The 25,180-nt window shown below is 40.1% G+C and overlaps 6 protein-coding genes and 1 long non-coding RNA gene across 23 annotated transcripts; 4 read left to right on the forward strand and 3 right to left on the reverse strand.

The window, feature by feature from the left end:
* Positions 1-164: 164 nt before the first annotated feature.
* On the forward strand, positions 165-11,434 carry LOC124207294 (CAP-Gly domain-containing linker protein 1-like). Of its 14 annotated transcripts, none has more exons than XM_046604672.1 (15): positions 165-444; positions 2,557-2,677; positions 2,748-2,801; positions 2,995-3,102; positions 3,293-3,370; positions 3,509-3,895; positions 3,968-4,485; positions 4,696-4,740; positions 5,667-5,951; positions 6,017-6,268; positions 6,489-9,985; positions 10,054-10,291; positions 10,362-10,690; positions 10,750-10,988; positions 11,044-11,434. In XM_046604672.1, the coding sequence occupies exons 2-15, from the start codon at positions 2,575-2,577 to the stop codon at positions 11,088-11,090; spliced, it is 6,180 nt and encodes a 2,059-aa protein (XP_046460628.1). In that variant the 5' UTR covers positions 165-444; positions 2,557-2,574; the 3' UTR covers positions 11,091-11,434. The 14 variants fall into 14 exon arrangements, with proteins under 14 accessions (XP_046460628.1, XP_046460633.1, XP_046460631.1 ...); XM_046604673.1 differs by having other exon boundaries at positions 166-444; positions 3,968-4,401; XM_046604671.1 differs by lacking the exon at positions 165-444 and adding an exon at positions 1,956-2,407.
* On the reverse strand, positions 11,259-12,209 carry LOC124207313 (DNA-directed RNA polymerase II subunit RPB11-like). The gene is made up of 4 exons (XM_046604707.1): positions 12,051-12,209; positions 11,885-11,974; positions 11,429-11,603; positions 11,259-11,357 (listed from the first exon to the last, which is right to left on the reverse strand). Exons 1-4 carry the CDS (start codon positions 12,101-12,103, stop codon positions 11,322-11,324), a joined length of 354 nt encoding a protein of 117 aa, XP_046460663.1. The 5' UTR covers positions 12,104-12,209; the 3' UTR covers positions 11,259-11,321.
* Positions 12,210-15,200, forward strand: LOC124207299 (mitogen-activated protein kinase 1-like). The gene is made up of 8 exons (XM_046604690.1): positions 12,210-12,582; positions 12,907-13,033; positions 13,098-13,208; positions 13,266-13,400; positions 13,475-13,591; positions 13,665-13,832; positions 13,899-14,087; positions 14,158-15,200. The coding sequence occupies exons 1-8, from the start codon at positions 12,476-12,478 to the stop codon at positions 14,290-14,292; spliced, it is 1,089 nt and encodes a 362-aa protein (XP_046460646.1). The 5' UTR covers positions 12,210-12,475; the 3' UTR covers positions 14,293-15,200.
* Positions 15,144-17,918, reverse strand: LOC124207303 (putative tricarboxylate transport protein, mitochondrial). Of its 2 annotated transcripts, none has more exons than XM_046604696.1 (7): positions 17,272-17,918; positions 17,071-17,191; positions 16,577-16,784; positions 16,285-16,508; positions 15,991-16,211; positions 15,854-15,927; positions 15,144-15,790 (listed from the first exon to the last, which is right to left on the reverse strand). In XM_046604696.1, the coding sequence occupies exons 2-7, from the start codon at positions 17,189-17,191 to the stop codon at positions 15,682-15,684; spliced, it is 957 nt and encodes a 318-aa protein (XP_046460652.1). In that variant the 5' UTR covers positions 17,272-17,918; the 3' UTR covers positions 15,144-15,681. The 2 variants fall into 2 exon arrangements, with proteins under 2 accessions (XP_046460652.1, XP_046460653.1); XM_046604697.1 differs by having other exon boundaries at positions 17,319-17,422.
* On the forward strand, positions 17,480-22,641 carry LOC124207297 (NADPH--cytochrome P450 reductase-like). Of its 2 annotated transcripts, none has more exons than XM_046604687.1 (17): positions 17,480-17,575; positions 18,715-18,838; positions 19,087-19,313; positions 19,378-19,570; positions 19,632-19,781; positions 19,855-19,979; positions 20,047-20,232; positions 20,309-20,436; positions 20,511-20,618; positions 20,691-20,824; positions 20,894-21,042; positions 21,148-21,196; positions 21,267-21,430; positions 21,499-21,602; positions 21,667-21,773; positions 21,847-21,971; positions 22,031-22,641. In XM_046604687.1, the coding sequence occupies exons 3-17, from the start codon at positions 19,099-19,101 to the stop codon at positions 22,173-22,175; spliced, it is 2,082 nt and encodes a 693-aa protein (XP_046460643.1). In that variant the 5' UTR covers positions 17,480-17,575; positions 18,715-18,838; positions 19,087-19,098; the 3' UTR covers positions 22,176-22,641. The 2 variants fall into 2 exon arrangements, with proteins under 2 accessions (XP_046460643.1, XP_046460644.1); XM_046604688.1 differs by lacking the exon at positions 17,480-17,575 and adding an exon at positions 18,246-18,263.
* Positions 22,449-23,547, reverse strand: LOC124207311 (sodium/calcium exchanger regulatory protein 1-like). The gene is made up of 3 exons (XM_046604705.1): positions 23,412-23,547; positions 22,790-23,061; positions 22,449-22,716 (listed from the first exon to the last, which is right to left on the reverse strand). Exons 1-3 carry the CDS (start codon positions 23,482-23,484, stop codon positions 22,666-22,668), a joined length of 396 nt encoding a protein of 131 aa, XP_046460661.1. The 5' UTR covers positions 23,485-23,547; the 3' UTR covers positions 22,449-22,665.
* Positions 23,548-24,119: 572 nt separating this feature from the next.
* Positions 24,120-25,023, forward strand: LOC124207315. 2 transcript variants are annotated; one of them, XR_006879889.1, is made up of 3 exons: positions 24,120-24,376; positions 24,461-24,667; positions 24,731-25,023. It is a non-coding gene; the product is annotated as an uncharacterized LOC124207315 (long non-coding RNA). The 2 variants fall into 2 exon arrangements; XR_006879888.1 differs by having other exon boundaries at positions 24,120-24,667.
* The last annotated feature ends 157 nt before the right edge of the window (positions 25,024-25,180 follow it).

Consider the following 25,180-nt stretch of genomic DNA (forward strand, 5'->3'; position numbering starts at 1 on the left):
GGCCTATTATGGATAACGTGTGTAAAGGGAGGTGTATATACTAGCCAGCAATCCGCTGGAGGAGTCAAATGGCCTTGCGGGCTTTTTTTCTTCCTGGCGCGGCCAATCCAAATTCGAAAAGAAGCAAAAACACGCGGGGGCCTCTGCCGACGTGATTTCTCAGTCGCAGTCTACCGCCGTCTGCGGCCCATGTTGTTTGTCAGCGTCACTCCATCAGAGTTCAAGTACCGACGACTACCTGTTTAAAAATTTTTTAAAAAAAGATTTGCCAATTCGTTAGTTTACCTGTCAGTCCACCGACACCCGAAAAACAACAAACGGGAGACAATTGAACGCCAAGTGAACCAGTTAATTTGATCATTTCTAAAAGTTATACCCGACCCGAATACGTGACGTTATTTACAAGCAGCTGAAGAATCTTAAGAGTCATCACACACATAACAAGTAAGCCCTTAAGGAATTCTTTTATTTTTAAAATTGTTTGGGTTTTAAAATAATTCTGGGAATAAGGGCGGGTCACGTTAATGAGTTTGACGGGTCGTCGGGTGGAGTTCCGCATCAGTGACGACATGTCGGTGATTCACCCACTTGGCCAATCACAATATTGGAGCTACTGATTGGAGGCCGCAACCCAAAAGAGATTTCTCTCTTTCCAGCCATAAAAATTGAGTGGAAATATAACTGGTTTCCAGATTGTAAACAAGCGTATCAAACGAGCGGGTTTTTGTCTTGTTCTTTTATTTTCAGCTTCCGTAATATCCGTCAAGACTTTTTGAAAAAAAAAAACACATTTTCCTGTTTGTTTTCCCTCTTTTGTTCAAATTTTTTCGCCACAAACTTTTGGGACCTCGATGGCCATATAAGGGCACAAGGTTGATGGCGGCTAACGTAATGCTCTGAGACACACAACAACACACACACATTCTCTAGAAAAAGAAGTTTATATTGGACTGTCCAAAAAGAAGAAAAGAAACAACAAAGTTCAACTCAGAAAAGGCGTTACACAGTGGAAAATAGTATCTCTTTTTTGTCTGTTTACGATGAGACAAGAAAGAACCACAGCGAAAGGCTAGGGGGGCCAGCGTCGACTCTGTCGCCCAAACTGTCGCATTCCGTCCCCATAATAAGAAGAAAAGTAGAGAGAGAGAGAGAACCATTTTACTACACTACCTCATTTCCAAAATTCCAGGCGTGACGTCATTGGTGTGGTTGCTGTGGCACGCCCGACCGAATCGAGACCTCACAACCGCAGGCATTACATATATGTGTATAAAAGAAGAGCTATTATTATTTTTCTGCACAAATATGGAACGGTTAATTGACCGGCAAAAAAGTCCGTCCGCGGACGAGATTTCTATTCTGCGCAGCAATTGCGTGCAGTACAATATTTAGAAGGAAGACCAGCACGGGGACGACGATGGCGCACTGAGTCATAAAACCCGACAACAAATTTCCTTTCTTTTTAAAAGGGCAGAAAATAAAAGAAAAGTAAAGAAGAATATCGTTTTACGACATATGCCACAATAATAAGTCGACGTGGTTTTTAGTGTCGATTCCTAAACGGGTAGCTGATTGCCGAGATCGTAAAGACACACACGGACGTAAACGAGCTATAGGCCAGAAAACGGGTCAATCGCTTTCAAGGTGTGAAAAACGGCCACAAATGTAGAATTTCATTTTGGGATTATTAGGAATCAAGGCGGATATTGATTTGTTGCGAGAGATAATTCCATTTTTCTTTCACGTCATCAAAATAACCTGGTGTCAGTTTTATCATTGCGTGCGTGTCGGTGTGGGGAAGCTGCAACTGCATTTTTTCTCCAGACTCATCACACGGAAACACTCGATACTGGTTTGTTGCCTGCGTCCTCTCTCTCTATTTCTGTTATCATCAAAACAGGGCGGTGGTTCTATTAGTGACACGCAACGGCATCGTACGTAACGTACGCAGGGGAAATGTTAATTAGATTTTTCCGATTTGTTATCAGCCGCATTTCATTGTCTCCTGTGGAATTGTCCGGTTTGATTTGGATTTTTGGTGGTGTCACGTATTATTTATCTTTGGCAACCTTCGTCGCGCTTCGAGACCTGTCAACCGTGGATATTACTACCCCGTTCGTAAACATTAAATTCCTGTCTGCTACACACACTAACTAGCCAAAAGAGGCCAGAGGGCAATTGTAGCCGCGCCAACATTTCCTGTTCTCTGAGCCTTTTTTTTTTCGAGCTGTGGTCGTTTGTATTACCGACATTTTTTTAAGGAAATCCATGCAGTATAGTTTATCGGTTCTGCCTGAAAGAGCTACTTAATTCGTTTATATGGCCGTCTAATCTACAGTTAAAAGAGTGGCACCACGTATTTATATATTCATTTGCTTAAAGGCAACCTTTAGCACGATAGTAAAAAGTAAGATATCTTACAAATTCTTTCATATTATATAGTTATTGTAAAGCTAGGTGATATCTTGATCAAAACATAAACATCATAAATAAGTGCTGATGTGTTTATCTTTGTTCTCATTCTTCTGTGTACTACATTTTTGTTGTTTTTGACAGGTGGGTGGTAGGTGAGAAATGAGTGCTTCGGCTCCAGTCAAACCGAGTGGGATTAAGCCACCAACAAGTAGGTTGGCCAGGCCATCTGTAACTTCCAAACCGGCATCAAATGGATCCTCAGGTATAACCACGATTTCTGGCTACCACGATCAACATTTTTAAAATGATTGTTAAAACTATTTGATTTGCAGGAGAGAATATGTCTAAGATATCAAACGAAAGTGATGGGCCCAAAAAGAAATTAGGTAATTCAGGAATGCAGTTTGTGGTTTCTTATCTTTTGTTTTCCCTTTACAGTAGATATATTAATTCTTGTCCCCCCTCTATGGTGTTTTGAGCACGGTGTGGTATTTGCATGATTGTAGCACATTCCTGGACCTTTGCACGTAGTTAATTACAGAGTCCCATTCTTCTCTCTTATCACAATGGTTTATGTAGATAGAAATGATGGTCTTGATGATGGTGGTGACCTTGATCGGGTAAGCGACTTGCCGTCCTTGCCGGGCAGTCGCAAAACGAGCAAGGACATGATGAGGAAACTCTCAGGTACGTCTTCACTTATCAGCACATAAAACACTTTTCCTCTTTTCACGCCTGCAATAACATTGGCACGTTGGGTATATCCAGCATCGATTTGTCATTAGCTCGTTTGATTGTCTTCTTACACTTTTGTGTTTCGTATTTTGTTGTGTAGTTAGTAACACGTATGAACCTATATGTCTGTGTGTCCCTGTAGATGGTTCTGGTAGTGCTCTAGACCCAGAATATGAGCTGGCACGTCGGTTGAGTGAAGCTGGTATTCGTCGAATGTCAGGTGAATTGTCTTATTTGAACATAATAATTATTAATTCCTAGCGTGGCGATGGCATTTGTTTGGTTTTTTGCTGGACGGAAAACTTTCTAAAAAGTTGAATCATTCATGGGTTGGCTAACTCTTTTGCTTCGTTTGCAGATGCCAACTTGATTTTGACGACTGACACAGACAGTTTCATCATCGGTCAACACATTTACGTCAACGGCATCAAACCGGGAAAGATTCAATTCATTGGCGAGACAAAGTTCGCTCCTGGCGAGTGGGCAGGCATCGTGCTGGATGATCTTTCGGGCAAGAATGATGGCTCTGTTGGCGGCGTTCGTTATTTCCAGTGTCAGCCAAAGAAGGGCGTCTTTTCTCGCTTGGGAAGACTTACACGACAACCACTCGACGCCATCCAGCTGGCCGCTCTTCAATCTCAACAGTCACAGCCACCTGCGAGCGAAAATGGAGATGACTCTTCTTCCACCACCACCACCACCACAAATACTAATGGAGCCAACGGCACTGCTTCTACTTCACCGGGTAATATATATTGAATTACTTTTCAGAATAAATGTATTTGCAACAGTCCTTTTTTGTTATATTCCACTCCAGTGGCGGCCACACCGAATTCCGTTGTGAGTGTCCAATCGATTGGCGATCTCCGGCTGGGCGATCGAGTCATTGTGACGAGCAGCCAGGGCTCCAAGGCCGGTGTATTGCGCTACCTGGGCACGGCCGAATTTGCAGTTGGCCAATGGGCAGGTGTGGAACTGGACGATCCTACTGGCAAGAACGACGGCGCCGTGGCAGGCACTCGATACTTTGAATGCCAACAGCACTATGGTCTATTCGCTCCTATTCACAAAGTTTCCCGCTCACCGGCCAATCACATGCGACGCACATCCGGAGCCATGAACGCTTCCATGTCGTCTTCGCTGAGCCAACCGAGAGCCGGTGGATCGTCACGAACGGGTACGAGGAGAGACTCTGAATCGGCCAGTGTCACTTCTGTTGCAACATCACGCGCCAGTACGGCCATCAGCCGGGTAAGGTCAACCATCAACAACCCTCGACTGGGCGTCAATTCCCTAACATCCACTTATTCACCCACTCACCAAGCAAAAACCCAGGTATTTAGTTAACACCTCAATAACACGCACGCTATTTTTTATTTTATTTTTTTTTTTTGTTTATTGACAACTTGTAATTTTTGCAATTTTACCGCAATCACATTACGCTCGACATTTTAACCTGTAGATGTTAACTGCATTTGATTGATTGTTTAGTGCATCTTTAATTCCTAAAACTGACCTTTTTTGCATTGTTTGAATCGACCATAGAAAACAAGCCGCCCTTCGGTTACAGGATCAGCGCATAATCACCAGGTAAGGTGTTTTGTAGCTTACCTTTTATGTGAAATGTCCCGTTGTGCTTATTTACCACCGCTTTATTTTTACGGTTTTTTCTTGACATATCAACCAAAATCTAATCGTCACTAATAGTCAAGCCACACAGCAGTGTCCATTTAATTTCATTCTAGATTTGTGTTTGTGAATGTCTCGGTGGGCGGTGCCATCCATATACCTTGACACATATAACTTCACCTCTCAAAAAACCTCCTTTAATAAAAACACAAAGAGCTTTCTAGGCCTACAAAATCATCTAACACCTTCACGTATGTCGTAGATGCGACCAAACAACACCAACTGATGGTCCCTTTTTGTTTATTTGATTTTCGTTTTTTCTCTCTCTTTCCTTTACCTTTATACCCTCCCATTTATTAGGGGAGAAATGACGAGGATGGCACCGCCGACGCAGACGGTTGTTACTGAAATGACCAAGAAAAAAAAGCACGAAAGAAAAAAAAAAGTCCTTAATAATTTTTTTTTTAGATTTGCGCTATTCTTTTAATTTCTAATTTCTCTTTTTTAAATATATATATATATATATATTTGCCAACAATTTTCCTCAACACCATATATACATAATTATACATACCAATGTATTTTAGCTACTTTGCATCTTGATTAATTTAAAATCGCTATTTCGGACTGGCTTGTTTTGATTGTTTTGTTAATTTCAGTTACGAGATGGTAGTATTTTGTTTGTTGATCTTACTATATAACCTTTTCCCGCCCTCATGTAGCGTTGTTTTGCGTAGATTATCGATTCGGCCGCTGTTTTAGCTTATTATAAAAATAAAAATAAAACGCGCAAACCAATTTCGAAAAATGATTTTGATTGTTGGGAGCGGCGGCGATCCTTATTTTTGGGTTAGGAAAGCAAAAGTTTCATTGTAATCGCTGGTTAGGATTTGCTGCGAGAGAGAGACCAACACATTGAGCAGCTGATGAAAGAGCGAGAAATGGAGCGCAGTGAAGTGACCCGTGCGGCCGCCCAGGCCGATGAGGCCGAACACCAGCTATCCCTGCTTCAGCGTCGCTACAACTTGGAGAAAGAAGAATTCGCTAAAAAAATGGAGGAACTGGAACGACTTTTGTTGGCAGCCGAATCGGTCCGCTCGTCCCAAGGAGCCCAAATTGACGATTTGCAATTCCGGTTGGAGGAGGAAACTATTCTCCGTTCTGAAATTGAGGTATTTCTGTTGTATAAAAATGGAATTTTTGAATTTAATTTTTAACGATGCCATAAATTTTTCAGGCTCAGCAAAAGGGAATGGACGATAAAGAGAAAGAATGGGCTCGCCAGGTTGAACAGCTCGAAAGTGAAGCGCAACGTTGTTTCGAAGCGGAAGAATTGGCCGCACGCTACAAAGATGAATTGGATGCGTTACAAGCCAAAGGTCAACAGCAACCGCAGTCAGCCACCCCCGAAAACGATCAGTCAGACGATCGCATCCGGCAACTCGAGGCTTCTGTTCGGGTCAAAGAAAACGAACTTTTGCAACTAAAGGTAAATTTATTTCTCTTTTTACCCTTCCATTCTCTTTACTTTGAATTTTATGGCTTTTTATGGTATAGTGATGTGGGGAGAAATATTTTATTCATGCATGTTCTTATCTGGCACGCCATCTGACAATTCACACTTCACCTATTGTTTATTGATTATTTATATCGCGTAAATTATTCATGTGAATCCTTTCGCCTGACTCATCAAGTGATTGATTGATTAGGATTCCATGCAAGAGCTGTCAAAATCGCTAGAATCTGAGCAGCTGAAAAATCGCAACGCCGAAGAACGATTCCAGGCACTGGAAACTGAGCTGCAAGTCACCAAAACTTCGCTGAATGAGATTCAAAATGTCGGCGAAACGGAGCTGGGAGAGTGGAAGAACAAACTGGAAATCCTTGAACGTCAAAACGCCGAAAGTCGACAACAGCTTGAAAAGCTGAACGAAGAGAAAACTCGATTCGAAACGCAATTCAACGAAGCCCAAGCCTTACTAAACCGTTCCCAGGATGCCGAGGTGACCGAGTCGCGTGACTTGAAAGCCAAGCTGGAAGAAATGACACGTCGACATGCCGAAAGTCAAGAACAGATGTCGAAATTGAACGAGGAAAAGGAACGGCTTCAGTTACAGTTGGCAGACTCTTTAGCTTCATCAAATCAAACGAAGCATGACGGAGATGCGGAACTGAATAAATTGAAGGTGAAGTTGGACGAGCTCGAGCGCCAGGAGGCCAAAAATGAGGAGCAGCTTTTCAACCTGGACGAGGAAAAGGTGCGACTCGAATTGCAATTAGCGGATACACAAGCGTCTGCCGCCCAGGTGGAAGAAGCTAAAAGAGTTGAAGCTGAAACGAAAAACCAGGAAATAGAACAACTCAAGAATTTAATCGAAGCTTTAGAACATCAGAAAGAGGATAGTAAAGTGCAATTAGCAAATGTGGAAGAGGAAAAAATCCGACTCGATGCAGAATTGCAAAGGGTTCACGCGTTGTTGGAAGAATCGAAAGAAGTTGCCAAAGCCGACGCCGACACGAATAAGTTTGAATTTGAAGAACTAAAGGCGCAGTACGACGCTTTGGAGGTCCAGCAAACGGAAATTCAAATTCAATTGGCGAACATTCAAGAAGACAAGATGAAATCTGAAGAAGAGAAAGTTAAATTGGATGCAGAGTTGCAGTCTGTCAGAGTTTTGTTGGTCGAATCAACCGGGGCTGCGAAATCTGAAGTTGAAGAAACAAGAAACGAATTTGTAGAATTGAAAGTGAAATACAGTGGACTGGAACGCCAACTTGCGGAAGTCAATGTTCACCTGGAAAATGTACAAAAAGAGAAAACCAATTCCGAAGAAGAGAAAACGAAACTCGTTGCTGAATTGAAAGCTGCCCAAGATTCACTGTCCGTCTCTAAAGAAGCCGCTAAATCCGAATCAGATAAGAAAAATAGTGAATATGAAGAGCTTAAAGACAAATACGAAACTTTGGAGCTGCAACAAATGGAAGTAAAAATTCAGTTGGCTAATCTTGAAGAAGAAAAGGTCAAGGCTGATGAAGAGAAATCTAGATTAGAGGCAGAATTGAAAACCACCCGTGTTTCATTGGCCGAGTCTGTAGAGGCAGCTAAAACGGAAGCAGAAAAGAAAAAGTTGGAATTTGAAGAATTGAAGCGGGAATTTGAAGTTTTAGGACTTCAACAGTCTGAAATCAAAGTTCAGATGACAAAGCTTCAAGAAGAGAAAACCAAATCCGAGTTGGCGATGCAGAAGAAATGCGAAGACGAAGCTGAACAGTGGAGAATGAAATGCAACGATTTCGAACAACAGAAAGCGGCCAACGGCCAGCGACTCACTCAACTCGACGAAGAAAAATCGCGACTCGAATCTGAATTGTTGCGACTCTCCAGCACTTCCAGCAATGCTTCACAAGACCTCACTCGTCTTCACGGTGAACTGATGGCTGCCCGACAAACCCTGGGTGAATCTCAATCACAATCATCTAAACTGGAACTAGAAAAATCTGGGCTGGAGCAACTTAATGCCACACTTCATTCTGATCTCCAAAAACGCGATGAGAAGATTGTTGAACTTTCTTCTCTCAAAGCGGATCTTGAACGCCAAATCCAAGAGATCAGTCAAACGCTAAAGGATGATCAGAAAAAGTTTGAAAAAGAAAATGAAGCAGCTAAAACGGAAGCAGAAAAGAAGAAATTGGAATTTGAAAAACTGAAAAGTCAATTCGAAGTTTTGGAACTTCAAAATTCTGAAATCAAAGTTCAGTTGTCAAAGTTACAAGAAGAGAAAACAAAATCCGAGTTGGCATTGCAGATGAAAAGCGAAGAAGAAGCTGAACAGTGGAAAAAGAAATGCAACGATTTCGAACAACAGAAAGCGGCCAACGAGCAGAGACTCACCCAACTCGACGAAGAAAAATCACGACTCGAATCTGAATTGTTACAACTCTCCAGCACATCCAGTAATGCTTCACAAGACCTTACTCGTCTTCACGGTGAACTGATGACTGCCCGACAGACGTTGAGTGAATCCCAATCTCAAACATCTAAACTGGAACTAGAAAAAACTGGGCTGGAACAACTTAATGCAACACTTTATTCCGATCTCAAAACCCGCGATGAGAAGATTGTTGAACTTTCCTCCGTCAAAGCGGATCTTGAACGCCAAATACAAGAGATCAGTCAATCACTGAAGGATGCTCAGACACAGTTTGAAAAGGACAAGGCAGAATGGAACAGGTCGAGTGAGGATCTTCGTGGAGAAGTGAAAAATCAAGCTGAGAAAATCGCTAGTCTCACTGCATCCCAGGTGGATTTACAAGCCCAACTTCAAAATGTCAACGAAACTTTGGATGAAATGAAAATTCAGTCGCAGAAAGAAAAGGACGAGTTGGAACAGTCCAATGGAACACTCAGTGCCGATCTGGCCAACAAAGAGAAACAAATCGCTGATCTCCTTTCAACCACCGCAATCACCACCGATAAATATGAGAGCGAATTGCAGTTGACTAAGCAAAAGTGTGATCGAATGAAGGAGCAACTTGAAAACCTTGAATCCCATCAGCAAGAATCGGAAGGTGGAATGGCTCAACTAAAGAAATCCTTCGCAGAATTAGAACAAGAAAAATCTAATTGGCTTATCGAGAAACTTCAACTAGAAGAATCCCTTAAACAGCTGGAGAATCAACTCTCCAGTCTGTCGATCGAGAAAGAAGAATCCAGTCACAAGATCCGGGAGCGTGATGAAATGTTGGCGAAGCTGACGGAAGAAGTGACGCTCTTGCAAGACAAATTTACAGCCCACATTGCCGAGCTGGAACAGAAGCTTCAGGAGAACCAGGCGACAGCAGAGACAGAAAAAGAGCTTCAAGCTGCGTTAGCTGAAGCTAGAGCCCGTGCGGAAGAAATCCAAGTCGCTTTAGAAGATAGCCAGAAGAACGAGAAAGAGCTGCTGGAAGTACGTGAGCAGTTGGCTTTAGCCAATAAATTGCACGAAGAATTCAGCCAGAAGAGTCAGAAGGAGCAGACGGAGTTGAAGCAGCAGATAGATGAACTGTCGGCCGTGAAAGAGTCCATGCGGGATCGGGAACTGAAACTGCAAGAAGAATTATCTTTGCTGAAACGCCAACTGGAGGAACAAAGCAGTCGCCTCCAAGGTCAGCTCGATGTGACCAAGCAGGAAGCTGAGTCTACTCGCCAACTATTGCAAGATTTGTAAGTATTATCATTTATGTCTTTTCTTTTCGAACTGACCATGATTTGTTTCTATTTCATCTGTATAGGGAAATGGCACAAAACCGGATCAAAGAATTACAGTCCAGTCTGGAGGAAACTGACCAAAGATTAGCGGAATTGCAGGAAGTTGAGCTTCGAGTTAAAAGTTTAGAGGAGAAACTTGAGTTGAAAACTATTGAATTGAAAGAAGAGATGGATGATCGAGACAAAGCTGAAGATAGAGTATTGAGATTGACGGAAAGCTTGGCTGGAAAAGAAAAAGAACTGGAAGCTTTACGACTGGAGGTGATTGGAATTTCTTGTTATCCCATTCTCTGATAAACTGAGATTGAATGTTGCAATTTTCCTTTTTTAGACGACAAGCTTGAAAAAATCTACAACAGAAGTTTCCCACTTGTTGACGGCCTTTTCTACAGTCGACCGTGAAAAGAAACAGTTGGAAGCCAAAGTGGTAGAGTTACAAGTAGCCGCTGCCGCCGCTTCTCGAGGTGCCGGAGCTGATGCGGCAGACACTGATGTTCGAATCAAGAAATTCAAGGACGACTACCAACAAAAAGAACAAGAAATTAAGTTTCTCAATTCCGTTATCGTCGACATGCAAAGAAAAGTTGAGGATCTCAATGTCAAATTGGAAATCAGCCAGGCGACGTTGCTCGGCCAAAATGCTCTTGCACCTGAAAATCGGTGAGACTTGGTACTGAGAGAACTGGAGATTGATGTTTATTAATGAGCTATTTGTCTAGGAATGGAGTCAAGATCGAAGCCAAACCGCCTAGACTATTCTGCGACATTTGCGATTTGTTCGATTTGCATGACACTGAAGATTGTCCCACACAAGCCTCCGAAGACTTTGATAACTCTCCGCCTTTTTCGAATCAACGCTCGATGCCTTCCTTTAACCAAGATTCGCCCAGCTATAAACAACATTCACACCACGGAGGGTCGAGAGGTGCCATGCGACCTTATTGTGATATTTGTGAAGGTACCTCCATCCTTAAAATGTAAAGTTATTTGAAATTCTAATGTTTTCTTTTCAGTATTTGGCCATGCAACTTCGGAATGCACAGAAGATGCAACCTTCTAAACGAGACGTGTTGTTTTGCTGATGTCACTGCTGTTTTCGTCTTGTCTAGATGCCAAGTTCTATAAATACTAAGTTTTTTCTCGAACGTTTACCGGTGCCTTCGTGAAACGACTGTCATACAACTGAAGATCTGATATGAGAAAAAATACGATGATGGCTACTCATAGATTAATGCAAATCATGTATTTAAAAAAAAAGCTTCCATGTGTTTGTTTGTTTGATTATTAGTCTCTATTCTAAGCCTTCTCGCTTTTCTCGTACGGCATCCTACATAAAGAAATTGTTTATATTGTTATTGTGGAGTTTGTTCTTAGACTTTAAATACACAAAATTATTACGCGGAATCGTTCTTCAAGAAGCGACAGCTCTGAAATCAAATCTGTGATGGCATTCATCAATGCATCCTGAGGAGAATAGGCAGGTGTACTCTGAATACGTAGAATGAATTTATGCTCCAATGGATGTGGTTGTTTGTATCCAGCAAATAGCACATTGGGATCTTTCAGAAGCTGGCTGTAAATAGCAAAGAATTCAAGAATTCACAATATTATTGCTTCATCGAAAAAAATATCTATTTTATATAATTATACTAATGGGCTGTGAATATTTATGAAATAATTATTTCATCACTCAACATTAAAATGTTTAAACAGGAAACTTTTCACTACACGTAAGGGAATGGCTGGTTATTAATACTTTCAATTGTGAAATCATTTTAACTCACTGCTTTGTTTACACTATCCTCTCAAATGTGTTACTCAACTAAAAATTATAGTACTTAAGAAATAAAATACCATCGAATCATGTTTCCCAGAGTATGATCTTCCTTGTTTACGGTGAAGATAGCTGCGTTGGGAACTTTAGTGTCCTGTTCAACGATGATTCTAGGAAAATAACAAGAGAACATTTAGAATGAAAAAAAAAACATGAATCTTGTAGTTATTGAAATGAATTTCTCACTTTTTCTCTCCTTCAAACAAAAGAAAGGATTCGAATGACGGTGGTGCGTTCATTTTTAGTTATTGGACAAAACAACAAACACACCGACCATGCGTACTTCTAAAAGGTAGTGAATATGTTTGAGTTTGACAGTTCCCCCAAAGTCCAGAGTTGCGGTTTTCATTTATTGCGATCAAAAAAAATTTTTAAGGAAAACTTCTAGCGGTTAAGAATTTATTCCTAAAAATAAAGAAAATAACAAATTTGATTTTGGATTGAAAATAATTTTCATTGAAACTAAAAAGAGAATAATTAGTTTCACTTCGTGTTCCCGGACGGGACGAGTGTTAGTGCATAAATTGGCCGATTTTTTATCAGAGAACTCAGCAGTCAGCAGGGTATGGTGTGGGGTATATAGTGAGTGTACTATTAAAGTAGACTATAAAATGGCCGCCGAAGGAAAAATAGAAATTATTCGCGGGCAGAATTTCGAATGTGGCCCCCGATACACTAATTTGGCTTATATTGGAGAAGGAGCTTACGGCATGGTTGTGTAAGTACTTCAAAAATCACAATTAACACTGGCAAAGTGGTAGCATCTTTCGCCTTTGTCGGGCTGCTAACGGTCCATTTTTTGGGGTTGTGTACATACACACCTTTTTCGTAACTTGGGCGATAAGAATGTCAATAAGAGAAACTTCGACAACTTTCAGAAACTACAAAAAGGTTAAATCCATAGTCACTGTTACTTTGTGACTCAAAGTCAAGCAAGTGGTATTCAAGTTCCGTTTGACATTTCTTGTTTTGGGGGAATAAGTTTTTGCTTATTTACTTACTTCTTGCGTGAAATCTATTGTTTGGAATCATTACTTTTCAGGTCTGCTTATGATAATCTGACCAAAACCAAAGTTGCCATAAAGAAAATTTCACCATTTGAGCATCAGACCTACTGTCAACGCACACTGAGAGAAATCAAAATCTTGACTCGCTTCAAGCATGAAAATGTATTAAACTTTTTATTTTTCAATCAAAAATTATGTTTAATTGCTGTGATTCGTGTTTTGACAGATCATCGACATACGGGACATCATTCGTTCTGTTGACATCGACCAAATGAAGGATGTTTACATAGTCCAGTGTCTAATGGAAACTGACTTGTACAAACTTCTGAAAACCCAGGTAAAGTAAGTAAAAATTTGTGCAGTTTTCATTGTTTGACGTGTAATTTTTCCACAGAGGTTGAGCAATGACCACATATGTTACTTTCTCTACCAAATCTTGCGTGGTCTCAAGTACATTCATTCTGCTAATGTTCTTCACCGTGATTTGAAACCATCAAACCTACTTCTAAATACTACATGTGATCTCAAGGTATTGTTGGTATCTGTTTTTTTTTTCCAAAGATTGTATCTAACACTTTTATTTGTTTAATTGTTTATCTGCAGATTTGTGACTTTGGCCTTGCAAGAGTAGCCGATCCAGATCACGATCATACTGGTTTCCTGACAGAGTATGTCGCCACACGCTGGTATCGAGCGCCAGAAATTATGCTTAATTCAAAGGTTGTCTACCTAAGTTTTTTCAAAGCACTCATCTAAACAAACAAACTAATGTTTACATTGTATTATTGTCTAGGGCTACACAAAATCGATTGATATCTGGTCTGTTGGATGTATCTTGGCGGAGATGCTTTCAAACCGACCCATTTTCCCCGGAAAACATTATCTAGATCAACTTAACCATATTCTCGGAGTCCTTGGATCACCGACACCAGACGATCTCCAGTGTATAATCAATGAAAAAGTATGTGCTCTCCATGGCAATTCCAAACTTTGCTTTTTTTTTACCTACAACTGTTTTTTTTTTTAGGCACGGAGTTATTTGCAATCACTTCCCTACAAACCCAAAGTACCATGGACGAAACTTTACCCCAATGCCGACCCCAAAGCTCTGGATTTACTGGACAAGATGTTGACGTTCAACCCACACAAACGAATTGTTGTGGAGGACGCGTTGGCTCACCCTTACTTGGAGCAGTACTATGACCCAGCCGATGAGGTACATTTTAGTTTTCTTTCTTCGTATTTTTTCGTATAGAAATTTAATTCGTTGAAATTTGACTAAAAAGCCCATAGCGGAGGAACCATTCAAATTTGAAATGGAATTGGATGATTTGCCAAAAGAAAAATTGAAGGAGTTGATTTATGAAGAAACGATCATGTTCAAAGAACGCATGGATCGAGAACAACCAATGGGCGTTTGAAATCTCCCTAGGTTTATTATGTGTTTCCTGTGCTATTAAGGTACTTGCTAAGAATTGGATAAAAATGGAGGACGAGTCGGCCAAGGCCAAGGCCGCGAGAGTGTTGACGATTCAATTTTGAATGGCATTGGGCTTTCTTGTTATCATTATTAGTACTTCCATTCTCTTAGTTCATGTTTTCAAGTCCAATTGCGCGTGTTCTGTGTGCGTGTGTTTTTTTCTCTCTTTCCAATGCTCTTCTTTTTTTTTCATTAACTAAAGATATCACGTCCAATTGTTGCATTCCGTTGTCCCTAGCTGTCCTTGGCCTTCATCCGCTCAGTTCCGATTTAGCCTAATTTTAAGCCAATCAATGTTCATAGAATCCTTTGTCTAGAAACGAAAGCACACACACCCACACCTGATTTAAGTTTTGATCGTTTCGCTCACATTTCATCCCTTCACCCCACCCAAAATTACCTATCGACGGAATCCGAAGTGATACATGTCCTTACCTGCGCTCCTTTATCATTGTGTACAGTACAATTCAACGCAGACGCCCCTTTTTTTCGCCTCTATCTGCCAATCCCGCCCTAGCCCCACCTTTTCCTTTTTCATTCGGGGGTTTAGTTAATTTCACCTCAGTGTTTTTCCTGCATCCTTGCCTCTGAGGTCACCTTTCCCGAGGTTTTTTGCGTATTACTTGGTTACGAGTGTCCTGGTCGTTGTCATTTTGCTTATAGCAACAACCGGGTCGATGAATTTGTATTCACCGCACTTTCTATCTTCCTCGTCCTCCCACTTTTCCCGCCCTCGCCTCGTTGAAAAATTTGGCCAACAAAAAACAAAAAAAAATAAATAACAAAAACAAGTCGATTTTCATTGCTGTATTGTAGCGTCGCGGCAATAATACAGTGTATATAAATGTTCAACATTTAGTCGCAATTCCAAAAGGGGACGGCTGTGCGATATTATTATGATGTGTGCGCAGAACAATTTGTGTAACATCCAACATCATAATAGTAAACAAAACATTGCAGACACTGATGACCGGGCTTTCGGAATGCTCGTACAGAATGAAAGAGTAGAATAATTCACACATTTTCTGGAATAAAACCCCCCTATTTGGAATCCCCACAACCTTGTTTGAGAAAAGCAAAAAAACATCTAACACATCTCTAAAAAAAAAGAAAATAACAAAATTATCTCCAGCAAATCACCGGTAGATAAACAATCTAAAACTTTGATTTTGTGCATAAGAATTCTTTGAGTCTGTGTTTTAAAAAATGAAAAAAAAAGCCGGCGAGTTCTCGAAACTAAACCATCAAAACTACAAACTTAACACGACATCTGGAAACATGACATCAAGGCAAAGTCGTGCGTTACATTTCCTCGTTGACCGGATACTTCTTACTTCCACATTTTTGAGAAAAGATCCATGAATGAGTCGTAAATCATGAAAGTGATTGCTACATCCAGGCAGACGCGGCCCATTCGTGGAACCGTTCCCTTGTAAAAACTTTAAAACAAAATTGTAATATTTAAAATTTAAGTATTTAGCTAATTTGATATCGCAACTTACGCTCTTGGACCTTCATTCTTCCAAATTTGGATGAAGCAATCCATGGTATTTTTGTACTTGGAAGCTTCTAGACCCTGTAAACGGTATACCGCACGTAAACGTATATGAATATCTAGAGATTAGCAATCTAAACGAACCTGCATGCGGGTCTTGACGACGTCTATCGGTGTGTTGCCAAAAACGGACGCAGCTCCAGCGACGGCACCAAAAGCACCCACTACGAGTTTTGGCACAGTTTTTTTCGAGTCACCACCACGATACCAGTCTTTACACGTTTCCATCACGTAGAAGCGGATGGCTTGATTGGACCCTTGCTTCATGATCGTAGCCGTCAGACCTTGGTAGGTTCCTCGGATGCCTAGCGTTGAATATCAATGAAGATAACAGCTCGAAAGTAAGTACATGCTTAGATTAATGCAAGTACTGTTTACCTTCATTTTTGATGATTGTTCTTACACCATGATAGAAACCTTTGAACTGGGGTTTGGCAGATCGTTGATCGTTGATGAATTTGACCTTAACTGTCTCCATGGGCGTCACGGCGAAAATGGCTTCTGCCACACCAGCGCCCAAACCACACAGCAGACGTTTACCAGGTGATAAATTTCCGTTGGCATCGACACTGCGCTTTTTAAACTCTTCGAAAGCTCCGAATCTAAATGTGAAAAAAAAAACTCGTGTAAACAAACAAACCAACAATGCTTAGGTAATGTTCTGACTTACCTAACGGCCGATTTTGGAATGGAGCCATAGAGAAGAACTGAGAGTCCACGATAAAGCCCGAAGAATCCATGATTGCGAACTGTTTTCTTGACGCAATCAGCGATTCCATCGTATTTTCGCTTTCCACCCTTTTCATCCAGCTGCAATTGGGTTTTGACAAACTCAGTTGGAAATGTAATGCAAATTTCAATTCCACCAGTGATTCCACCTAAGGGAAAGTAATGAGGATAAATAGAAGGTCACACACGACTGGAACACAATGATTGGCACACTGCCTATCATGCCTGACAACAATAAAAAAACCTAGGCTTTTTGCCACAAGAAAAACACATCCAGACACGTGAGAAATGAAATCGAAATGGTTAATCTTGTCTGTACTGCAGAAATGCAATATCTATGTCGTAAGAGCTGAACAGCTTTTACTTCCATTTATGGACTAGGCAACTCTATTCTCAAAAAGTTGTTTAACGAGGTGAATAATATTTAAACATTACCTGCCACAATGCCTTTTAACCCCTTATTTCCTTCTCCACCAGCAGCAGCTGCTCCAAGACTCATCATCCATGGTCGATTTGGGAAAACTGATGGCCGACGTTCATTTTTTACGCGATCCATCTGTAACAGTTTTTCAAACAACGATGTAAAAGATAGTAAATCAGACGTTATAAACTTCCAAGCCACAAATGACGGACAACCTTGAAACCGGAGAGTAGGTCTGTAGTAAGCCGGAAATTTTTCCCACCTTTTTGCGAAGACAACTTTCAAAACAACAGTCAAATTCTCAAAACAATTATTTTATCGTAGAACAGCTGTTTTCACATTTACTGTCAAAGGCTACACACTGATGCCATACGCCCGCTACGTTGCCAAACAAAAACAAATCGCCAACATTTGCGAAAAAGTATAAAAGATTAGAATTTCGAAAGATTAGAGATGCAGTTCGATTCGCGACCTGGTCGTGGCACGTTGCTTTTTCCTTATTTCTTCCAAGTGTTTTTGGTAAATTTTTTGTTATTGTTACTTATCGGTAGTTGTGTTTGCGCTGCTAGTCCAACTCGCCATTTTTTTATTAAGTAATGTTGAATTAAGATTAGATAAAGCTTCATCGTGGATCGTGGCGCCAGTGCGAATAATTTGTCGGATTTAAGTCACGTGACTACCGGTTTTTTAAACAATTTCAATGAGTATCGGCGATAAGTAGAATCGGTGTCACAAGATCATTAAAAAATTTGCAGATCACGTAGGTCATTGGGTTTCCTAGATTTAGAAATTAGTTGCATAGAAATGCCCGTGATTAGAATCTGTTTTTGGCGGAGCTATTTTCTTTTCAGCAGGTAAAAGTGAACTAACAGGTCTAGTTATATTCAGAAGTCAAAACTGGTTAGAAAACTGGATCGATTTCGTGATAACCTACTATAGCAAATGCCTACGGGATATAGTATCTGTAGAGATGTATATGGACGTATGGTTCATACCGGATTTCTTTTTGTGTAGGTCCTTCTTAAAAGTAACAAATCCCAAACCATATTCTTATCCTTGAAATTATCGCATTGTGACTCTGAAACGGGTATATTATAATAGGCTTTACGCACGCATTTTGACAGGCTGGAAAAAAATATTTTTGGTTTCATAAGATATGCTGCTCTTAACTCAACATTCAACAATAATGCCTAAAATAAGGTTAAAGGTATATATTCTATTCTAAACTGATTCTCTTCTTTTTTCAAGGACTTTTGATGTCTTATTCAGCTAAACTTTCCGTATACCTAATTAATGCATAATCTAATCAGTGCTGTTTAGTTTATTTACGATAATTTATATTTGATAGATTACCGGCGCCGCAAGGATTTCTAAAACGCATCGATATCAGTGTTTCAATTTTATTTCGGTTTAAATCAGTCTGTCTTTAAGATTTTTCCTTTTTTAAAAATAAGTTTATTTGCATTTATTGCACTTCAATATTCTTGATTGGGAAAATTGAATCGATTGGGTGCATATTGAATTGGTGGCAACAGATGGTCTCTTGATAGCCGATAGATTCCAGGGGGCAGTGCAACTCCGTTCCACATTATTAAGAGCCGTATAGCGTGTACGTGTGTGCGTTAACGTTTTCTTGTCTGTTTGTTGACCTTGGACAGGTTGGAAATCATGGTTGTATGACAGTGGTGGTTATCTCGTCCAACGAATACCGTTAAACAGGGATAGTTTGACACTCGGTTCTGCATTTGGTGGATGTGACTCTCTTCACTACATACTCCGTTTGTGAGTAAATTTTAAACACTTGAAACTGGTTTCTATAATAGTTTTTGTTGTCCAATAGTTGCATAACAACGCTATCGTCCGCTCCCCCACCTGTTCGTAATTGATTTAAAGAACCGTTCCACCTGTGATTCAACTTATTTCGTGTGTAGTTATAATCACCTGTTGCATGATTAGTGCCCTGTTTATAGTGGTTCATGAGGTTGATCCTCCCATAGAGTTCAGCATAATGCAAGCATGTCATTTTACAGATCACATAAAACATGGATGAAGTAGTCCCAAAAGCGTCAGGTGAAGCAGCAGCAGCAATGGCTGCAGCAGCACAGGCAGCAGCCGAAGCAGCAGCAGCTAATGGCCCGATGTTTGGTGTTTTAGACATAGTTCTTCTAGCTGGAATGGCTGGATTTGGAATTTACTGGGTTTATTTCCGAGGCAGCCCCAAAGCCCAGCCACCACCCAATAAAGGCTATACAATGCAGTAATTATTCTTTCAACTTATTGTTTCCAACATGTTATGTAACCATATTTTTTTTCTCTCTAAGGCCCACTCTCATAGCTCCTAAAGCAAATGAAAACAGCTTTATTACCAAAATGAAAGCTTCCGGGAAGAACATTGTGGTGTTTTATGGTAGTCAGACAGGTACTGCTGAGGAATTTGCTTTACGTCTTGTAAAAGAAGCTGCCAGATATGGCATGAAGGCTTTATATCCAGCCGATCCAGAAGAGTGTGAAATGGTATTACATTAATATGCAGTTGTCCAATTCTAAGCTTATAATCTGTTTTCTCTACTTCCAGGAAGAACTTTCCAAATTGAGTGAAATCAACAATTCGTTGGTGATCTTTTGCATGGCTACGTACGGTGAAGGTGATCCAACCGATAATGCAAGCGCTTTCTACGAATGGCTAAAAACAGAAGAACCTGATCTGACTGGCGTCAATTATGCTGTATGGATATCATTGTCTTAAAATAGTATGTTGTTGAAGCAAGTTTAATATTTCACTTTGAATCTTTATTTAGGTGTTCGGTCTCGGAAATAAAACGTACGAGCATTTTAATTCGATGGGCAAGTTTTTTGACAAACGTCTGGAGGAATTAGGTGCTACTCGAGTTGTAGAAGCTGGTGTCGGTGACGACGATGGAAAGTAAGCAACGTTAGTCAGTTAGTGTTTGATGAATCAGGAATGATTAATTTTTGTTAAACAATTTTAGCATGGAGGAAGATTTCCTTACATGGAAAGACAGTCTGTGGCCTGCTGTTTTAGACTTTTTTGGTTTAGAAATGAATTTACAAGAAATTTCAATGCGGCAATACCGTCTTGAAACACCTGACGTGCCTCCTGAAAAACTTTTTACCGGTGAAATTGCACGACTTCGTGCTTATCAAACTCAACGACCGTAAGCACATTTTGTTTCCGAATTTTATAACCTTGTTATTGGTATTTATTGTGACATTTTTGTTTAACGGATAAAGTCCGTTTGATGCCAAAAATCCATTCCTTGCCCAAGTAACTGCCTGGCGAGAATTGCATAGAGGAGGGGAGCGCAGTTGTATGCACATCGAGCTAGACATTGCTAATTCCAAGTTGAGATATGACGCGGGTGAGTTCCTTCTCGATTTTTTTGTTATCCAACACATGAATGAACACGTCAGTAATCTAGAGTTTCCTCAATAGGTGATCATGTAGCCGTGTATCCGGTGAACGATCCCGTCTTGGTCAATCGTTTCGGCGAGTTGCTATCTGTCGATCTCGACACTCCGATATCATTGGTTAACATTGACGGTAAATTTAGCCGTGGTAGCAGAAATTTAAAGAAAATTGCTATAATATTACTTTCTCTTTATTTCTCTCTAGATCAATCGACCAAGAAGCATCCGTTCCCTTGCCCTTGCACATACAAAACGGCCCTCTCCCATTACCTCGACATTACGTCCAATCCTCGAACTCACGTTCTGAAAGAACTCGCGGAACACACTGCCAACTTTGAGGTCTTATTTCAACACCCACTCTATTTTTTTTATTGGGTTATTAACCAAGATTATTAAATAATTGTGTAGGAAAAGCAAAAATTATTAATGATGGCTAGTTCCAGCCTTGAAGGCAAGGAACTCTATCAGCAGTGGGTTTTGCAAGACAATCGTAGCTTGTTGCACATCTTGGAAGATTTGCCGTCGTGTAAACCGTCGTTGGATCTCGTCTGCGAATTGTGAGATATTATTAAAAATTAATTAAATATTTTAAAATAAGGAGTCTACCGGCCTGTAGGGAAAATTCACATTCCTTGAGAATTAATTGAAATTTAATTTTTCAGATTGACCCGTCTACAGTCGCGCTACTACTCCATTTCTTCTTCTTCAAAAGTAACCAATTTATTCGTGTTATTTGTTGTTAATGTTCTCGGCTTACTTAAGTGGGTTTGGATTCAATTAGTTGCATCCGGAGAGCGTACACATAACAGCAGTGCTATTGAAGTACACAACCCCAACCGGACGAATCAATAAAGGAGTTGCCACCACTTGGCTTGCCTCCAAGAAGCCCGAGGCAGATCAGACAACCCACCAAATTCCAATATTCATCCGCAAATCACAGTTCCGGTATATCTTCTTCTTTTTTAAAATTACTAGTAACAATCGATTAGCTATTTTTTTCTTAATGCTTAAAGATTACCAGCCCGTCATCAAACTCCAATTATTATGATTGGTCCGGGAACTGGAGTAGCCCCTTTCCGTGGATTTGTTCAGGAGCGACTCAAAGTGAAACGTGAAGGTATTTTGGCACATTCTTTTTATAATAAATGAAACTATATTTAAACATGATTTTTTAAATAAAGGTAAGCCGGTCGGTGACACTGTTCTCTTCTATGGTTGTCGTAAGAAGAGTGAAGACTTTCTTTACGAAGAAGAGTTCCAAGAGTCTATTGATGAAGGCCTCCTCACGGTAAACATAATATTGATTTTACTATTTGGGTTTTAAAATGTGGTTTGAATATTTTGTTTGCATTTGAGCACAGCTGCATACGGCGTTCTCTCGCGAACAACCCGATAAAAAAGTCTACGTTACACACTTGCTCAAGGACCATGGGGAGTACATTTGGCGCATCCTCGGTGAGGAAAATGGTCATCTCTACGTCTGCGGGTAAGTCGATGCAAAGTATATATAATTTGCTCAGTAACTAATTTTGTCGGTTTGCTCAGGGATGCGCGAAATATGGCACGAGACGTACATGATATCATTATTGAAACTTGCAGTAAATATGGTCAAATGTCGTCCAGTGAAGCTCAGGCATTTGTTAAAAAATTGGAAACTCAGCGTCGCTACTCGGCTGATGTTTGGAGTTAATTTGGTGCCTTGACCATGTCTACGCCGAGCTTATTGCTCCCATGGTAGATTTATTATTTGCTATGAGGCTTAAATCTTTTCTAATTTGGTCTGTAATCATAAAAATGTTTTTTTTTTATAAGATTTAAAAAAATTCCTTTAGGAATTTTTATGACCAAAAATTTTGAAATTTGTCTTTGATTAGTTCAATTTTCTATTATATTTTCCATCAACCCTCAGGGTTATGGAAAAGATTTTGCAGCCTTTAAATATAAAGCTTGATGGGTAACAAAATTTGAATAATTATTTTTTTCTATTTTATTCAAGCAAATACTAGAACTGAGTAACAAAACAAATGAAAAATAAACAAAGCAAAACATATCTTGAGCCTTGAAGAGATTCAAAAATAAGAGCCAGTATGGAACAGATAGAAAGTTCAATAATTGTTTTGCATTGCAAAATAAACAGGAATTAGTAAAGATCTTGATTAGTAGAAAAAAGTAATCAGATTCTATTCGGCTTTGTAGATGCGCGTGCAAACGACGTCATTGACAGTCAACACCTGTTGATGGATAAAAAGTAAATGAAATCAAATCACCCGAAACAAACAAAAAGATTTTGACAATAAGACTTACAGCCTTCAATTCATCTCCGTTGAATTCCCGGACAATGGTGGACTCGGGATCACCTTTCATGACGTGCGTCATCTTGTTACCATCCATGGTAATGGTGGATTTGACTTTGGCTCCATCACCTCGTTCCTCCTCGAATTCCTCACCAAGTTTAAACTTGATAGTTGTCGTTTTGAGCATCGTGGTGGTGGTGAAGGTGTACTCATCACCTTCGCATGTCAATTCAACAACGGGGGTGGCAGAGTTTCCCAGTTTACGCATCACGAAACCAATTTCTAAATTTAAAATAAAGTGTGATTAATTATCTTGTGGCAGTTGAACAAGAATTCTAAAATTAAAAAATGCGGACTTGGCTAAAACTTGAATTCTGGCTAAGCGTCAATGCACCCCACATTAACTTCACGTTTGGGAGTATTTTGAGACGCCAAGAGCGTCAGCATTTTTCGAATACGACAAACGTTTTTACACGTGTCAATATGGACAGCGTCAGAGAAATAGTTGGCAAGATTCAACGTTTACCCAGACCAATTGTGCTACATTTTCCATCAAAATTAAAATTCCCAACACACATCAAATTTGAAGGTGAGCATTACGTAGATATACTTAAGTAAAAATGTTAACTCACTAAGTTCTTGCATGTATTCGTCGAATTTCTCGGAAGAGACGAGCTTGAATTTCTTGTTGAGGAAAGCTGCCATGATGCTTGATTTCGTGTGTTGGAAGACAGCTGAAAAGAATGCGACCGCAGAGCGATGTACTAAGCCGGCGAATGAAATGATGAGCCACGCGGCAGATTTTATTACACCCTTTGCGTTTTACCGGTCTCCCCAAGTCACGCCCCCTTTCCCCCCCTTTTCCTCGTAACCATACGGTTATCGATTATTGCACTCGCAACGGCGGCGCTCTTGAAAAATCGATTCTTAACCGAGTACAGCCTTTTAACGGACAATTCAAAGCTTATTGCAATTCAAACACATCCTCTTGCCCTCTTTTTCTTAATTTCCTAGTTGATTCTGTTTATTTATCTCTTTTTTAAAAGCCAATATTGGGTCTAGTGTTTCTTAACTATCGATGTATCTGATGAGCCAACCATCCCATTGGTCGAGAGAACATCGTACGATCTCCCCCCCCCCCCCTACTTTTTTTTAATACCCAGTCTAGCGGGAACAGGGGGAAGAGAGGGAATTCTAATGACAGTCTTTACACAGGAAATTCATTCTTTTAACACAGTCGAATTCACTTTATTGTATAGTCTCTGATGTTTTGTTGTGTTTTCTATACGGATGGCTAACCACATGACCATACAAGACAATCATCCTGTATGAATATGCCGATCCCTTGCTTCGCGCGCGAGTTTCCCGATAGGGTTTTTTTTTGCGGAGTTTGTGTCTTTTTAGCTTTGGGTTCGATGTTTTTGTTCGATTAATCGTTTGTAGGGATAAAAAAAAGCCTCATAACAATAGGAACGGGAAAAAAAATTGCTAACCGAAATGAATCCGCCCCAAAAATTATAAACCTACGCGCGAGTTTGACTCGAAAGTATGGGGTGTGACAACTTTCTTTATTGACACGACAGCAATGTTGGGTCTTGTATGTTGACATATTGATATAGCTGATGTGATATTTCCACCAATCAACAAATTCTCATGAAACATTTTAATGGCATTAAAATAGATTCTTTAATGTGGAGGGAACCCTTATGATGCAGTGTCATTGGCTGAGAAATCGGCTCTTTTTTTGCAACACACACACACAATTCCATCTATTAAAATAGCAACCATGGACGGATATCAACCTGATGTGGAGCTCTCAGATGATCCTTATCATGATACCAAGAGACTAAACACAGAGAACATTCCTTGTGTACTGACTTTGATGAAGGTTTGTAGGTTAAAACTTTAAATTTGAAATAAATAGTCTAATAGTATAAGTTTTCACTTTCAGATTGGAAACCCTTTCCTAGTAGTTCCAACACCTAGAAATGCTGCAGCTTTTCTGGTATTAAAATGATTACTGCTGTTAGGAAAATTGCCAGTTGTAAGACATCAGCTATGACATTCTTAAAGATGGAACTTTTAGAGAAATAACATTTAAGCGGTGATATAAATCTTCCAAGAGCTTTACTTATCTCTTTGTAACCTAGGTTGACTATATAATTTCTTTACCATCGCCCCTTGTCTGAATTAAAGTGTTTTTGGTATAAAAAAGAAACGGCAAATAAAGCGGCAATTCAAGCATTTATTGTAAATAGGACAGGAGATTTTGCTTTTATAATTGTGGGCTATATAAGTTCATGAATAGGTCAAAGCCGATACTTACTGATTCGGGTGGTTATCAAGTCATACTCGACGTATGACGTCATGACGTAACATCGAAATTACGTAAAATTACAGA

The sequence above is a fragment of the Daphnia pulex genome, chromosome 11 (assembly GCF_021134715.1).
Source record: "Daphnia pulex isolate KAP4 chromosome 11, ASM2113471v1".
NCBI lineage: Eukaryota > Metazoa > Arthropoda > Branchiopoda > Diplostraca > Daphniidae > Daphnia > Daphnia pulex.